At 34.5% G+C, this 8,681-nt stretch overlaps 1 protein-coding gene across 1 annotated transcript; it reads right to left on the reverse strand.

The window, feature by feature from the left end:
- Positions 1-7,259: 7,259 nt before the first annotated feature.
- LOC131149568 (histone H2B.3) lies at positions 7,260-8,058 on the reverse strand. Its single transcript, XM_058100124.1, has one exon. The coding sequence runs from the start codon at positions 7,911-7,913 to the stop codon at positions 7,461-7,463; it is 453 nt and encodes a 150-aa protein (XP_057956107.1). The 5' UTR covers positions 7,914-8,058; the 3' UTR covers positions 7,260-7,460.
- Positions 8,059-8,681: the final 623 nt, after the last annotated feature.

An 8,681-nucleotide genomic window follows, 5' to 3' on the forward strand; every position in this document is an offset into this window, starting at 1 on the left:
TTTTGTGTATACTGTTCACGGGCGCCCGAACCCTTTGAAATGGACATTCCACCAACTCGGGCGACCGAACACAAGAGTTCGGATGACCAGACCTAGGACCGGGCACCCGAAGTCACGAACAAAGGCTACTGACTTTGGTTCGGGTTGCCGAAGCACGACACAGGCGACCGAACCTATTTAAATACCTTTTTAATCTTTTTGTTCGAGCGACCGAACCAAGCTTCAGCCACCCGAACCTCGGCGGGTTAAAATTATTTTAACCGTTGTAAAATCGAGTTAAGTTGGGTTAATGGTGTTTTTAACTATTTGAAACTTTTCTAGTAATTCCCAACAAGTCCCAAACGATCATATTTTTTACCTTACCTGTAAATATAAGATCATTTGTGAGGATTAGTAAGAATTAGCAAATTGATTAGCCAAAAATATCTTCTCTTCACAAAATACACTCTTTGTCCAAATACTCTCAAATCTTTACTTCCTTGATATATTCTGAGTTTGTGAGAGCACATTTTGAGTGTTTGTGATTGCAACACTTTGCTACAAAATACACTCTTTGTCCAAATACTCTCAAATCTTTACAAAAATATCCTATTTTGATGCTGACAAAGCACTTGGAACTAATGTGTGTGTCTAGTATTTGAACAAATCATTAATTCAGAACACACACATGAAAGAGGTTTTATGGAGGCTAGAAGAAACTTAAAGCACATACTCCTGGCGTACTCCATGCAAATTCAAGAGCAAATGAGGAAGACATTTGTTTTATATTGTAATAGCATTTAGTTTTATATATTTTGGTTTGTAATAATGCATAGCATGCATGATATGAATGGAAAGCTCAAGACCATAGATTAACCTTAAGGATCACCCTTCGGTCGACCGATGCTAGGTTTTTAGGCTAAATTAAAAAGACTTAAACCATAGATAGACCCTAGGTCCCTACACGAAAAGTAATATTCAAAATCAAGACTTAAATGCACAATTTGAATGGCCTCAGTTGTAATAACCCCAAAAAGGGATATAGAAAATTAGTGGAATGATTTCCAAAAAAAAAATAATAATAAATAATAATAATTAATTAATTAATTAATTTGATTTTAAAAAAAAAAGAAAAAATAATAATAATTAAAATTATTTTTATTTTTATTAATAAAATATATTATTATTAATATTAATTAAATTTATTATTATTATTATTATTATTATTATTATTATTATTATTATTATTATTATTATTATTACGTAACTTCCTGAAGGATAGATCCTTCAGGAAGATCAATCTTCCCCCCCCCCCCCTCTTTCTATTTCTTCTTTCTTCTTCTACGCAGTCATTCTCTCTCCTCTCATTCTCTCTCCCTCTCTCCTTGATTTCGTGATGGATTTTCGCCCAATCGAAAATCGGAAGATACCCCTGAACTCTATTCTCTGCTGTCATCATTTCTACTGGAGTGGATCAGTGGTAGGAGTGGCGTAGACGTATCTCCTGGGGTAAGCCAATTTTTTCTTTTTCTTTAATTTTTTGCAAAATATAAACTCAATCGACGAACAAATACCACCACGAGAATCTAGGGATGATTCTCTACAAGTCTAGCGGGACAGAATTCTCGTGGGGTCGTCGTGGGCAAAACCCCAAATTTGCGGTACGGGGGTTATTAAGGAGCTTATTTTTAATTAATTAGGATTAATTTAAAAATGCTAAAATATTGAGCATCTGGAGTTGAAGTAGGATTTCTTGAATTTAGGGCCTAGGTGAGCATCGCGAGTGTAATTTTGGGACCCGCAGGCAAAATTCAGAAAATTAAGTGGGGCTGTTAAATGTTAGTTTAAATATTAATTTGAGGTATATGGAGTCTATGGAAGGTTAGATAAGTATTATTTTGAAAAAATAGATTAATTAATCTGGGAAAAATGCAAATTGTAAGAATTAAATTTCAGGCGCCAAAGGCGTAGGATCTAGGTGTTAACGAGACTCTCAGTAAGTCAAGTAAGGGGAATAAATTATAGCAGCATTTTTAGAATTACTGTTTAAATTTTTATGTTAAAATGAGCATATGGTATTTTCCCTGAAAATGATTATGATATAAATATTAGATAAAAGGTGTGGCATGTGAATAATATTAAATTGTGAATATTAAATGAAAATTGTGTGGTATGTGACTTATATTGTAAAATGTGGAATATAACGATGTGTATTTTCTGAGAAAATATTAAAACGAGAATGATTGATGTGATATTTATACGCAAGTATAAATTATTTGCATGAAAAATGAGTTTGTACAAATTACTGATATGAGTATTTTGAAAAATGTGGAAATACATAAAATATGATATATATTATTACGAGATAACGAAAGTGCATAGAAAATGATAAGAATATTTAAGTTCCTACTGATGCCGTTGGGGAGGTATGCTCAGTATGGAAATTATGTGTGAAGTTTCTACTGATGTCATTGGGGAGGTATGCTCAGTATGGAAACTATGTGTGTATGTGAAGTCCCTACTAATGCCGTTGGGGAGGTATGCTCAGTATGGAGACTGTGTGTGTGTGTGTGTGTGTGTGTGTGTGAAGTCCCTACTGATGTCGTTGGGGAGGTATGCTCAGTATGGAGACTATGTGTGTATGTGAAGTCCCTGTTGATGCCGTTGGGGAGGTATGCTCAGTATGGAGACTGTATGTGTGTGTGTGTGTGAAGTCCCTACTAATGCCGTTGGGGACGTATGCTCAGTATGGAGACTGTGTGTGTATGTGAAGTCCCTATTGATGCCGTTGGGGAGGTATGCTCAGTATGGAGACTGCGTGTGTGTGTGTGTGTGTGTGTGTGTGTGTGTGTGTGTGTATGTGTGTGAAGTTCCTACTAATGCCGTTAGGGAGGTATGCTCAGTATGAAGACTCTGTGTGTGTGTGTGTGAGAGATTCCTACTGATGCCGTTGGGGAGGTATGCTCAGTATGAAAATTGTGAATATGTTGAGAATGGGAATTATGTGATCTAATGTATTATGTAAAGTACATAAATATGAATTTATGTATACATAGATATGTAATGAGTTAAAATGGGAAATGATTATGAGAAATGAAAGAGTGTGTGTTTTATAAAATAAATAAATGAGGCGAAGTGAAACTCTTCGCCTGAGGGCTTACTGAGTAAGGTGAGTGCCCTAATAGGTATCAAATGTAGTCATTCCTGGTTGCATAACGTGTTAGGGCAGAGGGAAGCTACCTGTATGGGCGGGCAAACTTCCCTATTCTCAGGAACTTCGCAAGTAATTATGTGTATTGGAAATGAATAAACTTGAGAAATGGTTTTAAAGCTTATAAAAACTTGTGTTGTATATCTATATGATTATGTGAATGCGAATATCAGTGTATTTTCTCAGATGAAATGTTGTTTTGAAAAATAAAGCATGTTATGACTGAACTCATATGGTCACACACTGTAAATAATTTATTCCTTCTTACTGAGATGTGTCTAACCCAAATTATCTAAATTTTTCAGGGAACAAGGATAGGCCAGGTGATAGGGCTTCATGATCATAGGGAGCTGGAACCCTGATATACAGGGTGAGTTTGGACTAGGGTGATGTGATTCCCTAGTGTTGTATTGTTTTGGGTATGAGATAGTATTGTGTAAATATGTATGTTAATACTCTGAATATTGTATTCTAGATGATATAAATATACTATCTTCCACTGTTATGTTGTAATAATGAAATAAATGACTTTTTACCCAGTACCCAATGTGGGTCGGGTCGTACAAACGTTAGTAGGGTTGTTGACGTGGCCGATTTGTGGATGTTATTGATGACGTGTAATTTATTTATTATTGAGAAAAAAAATTGTACGAAAATCGGGGCGTCACATCAGTCAACCGAAGACCGAACACGAAGCTATATAAAAGCTTCAGTCGACTGAACTTGCCAGAGACAACAGTTTGACTCCTTGGTCGACTGAACCCGAACCTACATAGTAGCTTCGGTTGACTGAACCTTTCCAGGGTCAAATGTTAACCATTTGGTCAACCATCTTAAAATGAACTCCAACGCTCTAGTCGACCGAACTGGCACGTGGGGAATTCCTAACGCTCTGGTTGACTAAAATCTTAGTTCAAATTTGACCTGGTCGACCGAACCACTAAATTCGGTCAACCGAACTTGGCCTAGTCAACCGAACTTCAGAGGGTTCAAAATTGTCTTAATCTAGTCGACCAATACCTCGATTCAAAAACGCCCTGGTCGACCGAACCTTAAATCTGGTCGACTGAACCTCTCAGGTTGGCAATTTTTTACCTCAATGAAATAAGGTTAATTTTTGTTAAACATGTTTAATCTTTGTCCAAAATACCCAGTGTATCCCCAACGGTTATATTTTTGTCAAACTCTATATATACCCCCTCATTACTTAAATTTAAGACATGAGATTAGATTGAAAATCCTCTGAAAATATTTTTGATTTTTTCATTCCTTGATACTCTTCTATACTTATTACATTGAAAATCTTTCAAGAGAGATTTATTTTAAACATTCTTTTGGGCATTTGTTTTACAAATCAAATATCTTTTAACTCTCATATATTATTTATTATTATATCATATTTTGAGAGTGTTCTTCAAGTTCCTCCCACATTATTCTTTGATAAATATTTTTAGTGGAGAAATATTCTCAATGCTTGTGAATCTTGCACATTCATTGCAAAATTCAAAGGCTCGCGTGTTTGTGCTTTCAAAAATATTTTTGAGCCAAAACCATAAGTTCTCCTATACTTTATTTAAAAAATATTTTTAGGAGAAAATCATTTTTATTAGGGTTTGAATCTTTGAAGTGCATTATCATATACATCATTCTCAAAGATTACAAAATCCTTTTTAAGAAACACATATTCTCACATTGAGCCTTCTTTCGTATCATTTGTGAGTGCATATTTTGGACTGTAATTGTTGTACACATATACTTGTATTAGAAGCATTTCTTTGTATACAACATTGTTTATTATCATTGTATTCCCGACGTGTGGTCGAAAGAGGGAAACTTGCCCTGTAAAAAGTCTCAGATTGGCTTTGACCCGATTAGGAAAGTTAGGTACACCATCCTGTTAAGGTGTCGTATTAGGTGTCGCTCTATCCGTTAAGTGAGTCATAATAGAATCCTCTTACTTGTGAAATTGAGGCGAAAACATAGGTAATATTGGTCGAACCCCGATAACATTTCCTATGTCTACTCTTAAATTCCTGCACTTTAATTTCCTACACATGTATGCTTAGATTTAATTAATTATGAATGTGTGCATGATTTAAATATTGTGAATGATTGAGAAATATTTAGACAGATCCTAGGTTTTGGTATATTGTTGTTGGATTAGTTGAACTTACGAGAAAAATTTTAAATACCCAATTCACCCCCCTCTTGAGAATACACTAATTCCAACAATGCGTCAATCCATTATTACTGTACATTCTTTTAAATATTTTTTTATCCCTTATTATTAGCGGAAGGTCTTTATGTCTCATGATGCGCTCCAATCTATTTTTCATGCGCATTCTTCTGAACTGTACATATACGGCATCAAGTCGTAAGCTATATAACGAGATTCGTAAAAGAATACAAACGCAAGAATTACACATCAGTAATCTTACTCGTTATGTTATAAATCAAAGTAATACTTGATCTCAATCCTCTTTAAAAATAATAATAAGAATAAGAAGAAGCTAGAAGGCGGGGTAAAAAAAATGACGTTATGATAACTTTAACTATTTATATACTTACACACTAATACAAGTCTATAATACCTAATTTAGATCTTTACATATTGCATTCATTTTGATTTAAAGAGGATTCAATCTTTTATACTTATAGCGCACACTCTCTAACTTGAGCAAGCCCTTCAAATCCACTCAGGCAATACTAAACTAGCATAAGAACAATAGTATCATCTCTCGTGGATATCCTTATTAACTTACTAAGTAAACCACAAGTGAGGAATCAAACCTAAGATTTTAGGATTACCCCAACTGACCTTTACCCTTGAGCAAACCCAATTGATCCTCTTTCAAATTATTATTTTTATTATGTTATTGTTATGTCACTACTACTACTACTACTACTACTATTATTATTATTATTATTATTTTGAATTATCCTGAGAACTTCCACCATCAAAGAGCCACTCTTTTGACCCCTTAATTCGACACCAAACTCATGGGACGACAGACTACTATTATTATTAGTAGTATTATTAGTAGTAGTGGTAGTGGTAGTAGAACAAAAGACCCTCTGGTTAAGTTTGATTTGAAGATTTCTCATGATAGTTTAACATGTAAATCATGCAAATAAATAACAATACATATACAGCAGTGATTAATTACTCAAAATAAAAATTGTGCATTTAAGAGAGGAGATGCATTTGAGCATTTCTATTACTTGTGATTGATTTTTAACATTTTAAGCTTGAAAATTTTTATTTGTATGTTAGATTCATATTTCAATTTCAATAGTTTTTATTCTTAACACAAATTTTTCAGCCATCTATTTAACATCCAGTATATATATATTAAAAATGTCTATTCAATAACTTTGTGTAAATTCAAACACAATAAAACACAATTTACACGAACATAAATCTGATTATCAAGGTAGATTTTTGTTATTCGGGAAATGATTTACATGAATTGAACACTCACAATCAAAGAATGTCGAACAAGCGTCTGATCATGAAGCTCATACTTTCAATTGAAGATTTCTTCAAAATCCAACAAATTCAAAGAATGTCGAACATGTGTCCGATCATGAAGCTCAAACTTTCAATTGAAGATTTCTACAAAATGCAAATTAGAATTTTTTTTTGGCAGTCAATACATTAAAAATTTCAAGTTCCTAAAACCTAACTTGTTTATAATCAAAAGAGATGACCTAAAACATGGAATAGAAAAAAAAAAAAAAATCAGTTATCAGTCAATGCGCCTTATACTTCAAAAGAGATTGCATGAGCAATGATTAAAAAGCAGGATTCAAAATTTTTAATTATAGAGAATACCCATAAAGTTGAATGAATTCCAACACTCACGAAGCCTAATCTCCCCCTAAAGGCCATCATAAGAGTTCAAAAGAAATTATAGCAATGTACTGGTATCTTGGTTTTTTTTCTGAGAAGTATGCTTACGTGTTGTACTTAGCCGTCCGAAATTCAATCTGGATACAAGAAGCCCAGTAGAAAACACATAGTGCAGTTACTGTCTCGGTGGGTCTTTTAATCGAAGAAGCACAGATAGTCACAGAAATATAAAGATGTATTCATCCAAAGCAAACATACAGATCTAACAGATCCGAATTCAGAATCAAGAGAAAATTCGACCGAAAAAAACTATGAAGAAGAAACCCTAAAAACAGTCATATCTGATGAAATCTTATCCCTAGAAATATTAACTTCGGAAAACATCTTCACATCTGATAATCGACGGATCTATCTGATTCAAGAACTCGTGAACTTCGTGACAGCCTTCGTACCCTCGGACACCGCATGCTTAGCCAACTCGCCAGGCAGAACAAGCCTGACGGCCGTCTGGATCTCGCGAGACGTGATGGTGGGCTTCTTGTTGTAGCGAGCGAGCCGCGAGGCTTCCTGAGCGAGCTTCTCGAAGATGTCGTTGATGAAGCTGTTCATGATACCCATGGCCTTGCTCGAGATCCCGATATCAGGGTGCACCTGCTTCAGGACCTTGAAGATGTAGATCTTGTAAGTCTCGACGCTCTTCTTCGCCCGCTTCTTCTTCTTGTCGCCAGACGCTGCGTCCTTCGACAACTTCTTCCCGGCCTTGGGCTTTTTCTCCGCCGCTGGGGCTTTCTCCGCCGCCGCGGCCTTCTTCTCCTCCGTCGAGGCCGCCGGCTTCTTCTCGGCGGGCTTCTTCTCGGCCTTTGGCGCCATTAAAACAAATTGGTAGTATTCGGAGAGGAAAACTCTGAGAAGCTGAAATGATAGACCAAAATATCTGAGAAGGTGCTGAGTGAGTCAAATCGATTCGGGGTTGCGTTTCTATATATAGCTGGAAGATGATGGGTCTTGATTGGTTTATGATGTTTTCACGCGGATCGCTGACAGGGCATTTCTTGGCCATAGAATTTAGTTTCATTGAATTTGTGAATCAACGGTTGATATGCCATTAACTTTTCGAGAAGAAGTCGGATTGATGACATTGCTTCCAGACGTTTTGTTACAATGCAGCTCAGGTTTATGTACCGAAAACAAAACTACTTTGAAATGTGGCACTTAATTTATTATTAATATAAATTAGTATAATTTTAATTACAAGTCCCGTAATATCTTAATATATTCAAATATAAATATAATATTTTGTGATTGATGGATTTCAAATCATACGTGAAAAATAGTTTATTATAAATATTTTTCATAAAAAATACCTATTACTTGTAGAAAATATTTTTTATATTTTAGGAAATTACTAAAAAAATTTAGTTTTTTTATTTTTTAATATCCGTATTAAAAAGGTTAAAAAATATGGAGTTGATTAGTTGTGCAATTTTTTTTGTTTTTGAAAATCAAAATAATTACAAAAAAAGGCTAATTTATTTTAAAATTATTCAAAAATTATACAAGTTAATATTTGAGATTATGGATTTTAAGATTTGAATTTAAATTTATACAGATCTATAAATCAAGTCAAACATCCAAATT

This window comes from Malania oleifera, chromosome 2 (genome assembly GCF_029873635.1).
Source record: "Malania oleifera isolate guangnan ecotype guangnan chromosome 2, ASM2987363v1, whole genome shotgun sequence".
In the NCBI taxonomy this organism is placed as follows: domain Eukaryota; kingdom Viridiplantae; phylum Streptophyta; class Magnoliopsida; order Santalales; family Ximeniaceae; genus Malania; species Malania oleifera.

Excerpts from the sequence above, each read along its gene's own strand:
- LOC131149568 (XM_058100124.1), bottom strand. The coding sequence starts at position 7,913 with ATGGCGCCAAAGGCCGAGAAGAAGCCCGCCGAGAAGAAGCCGGCGGCC.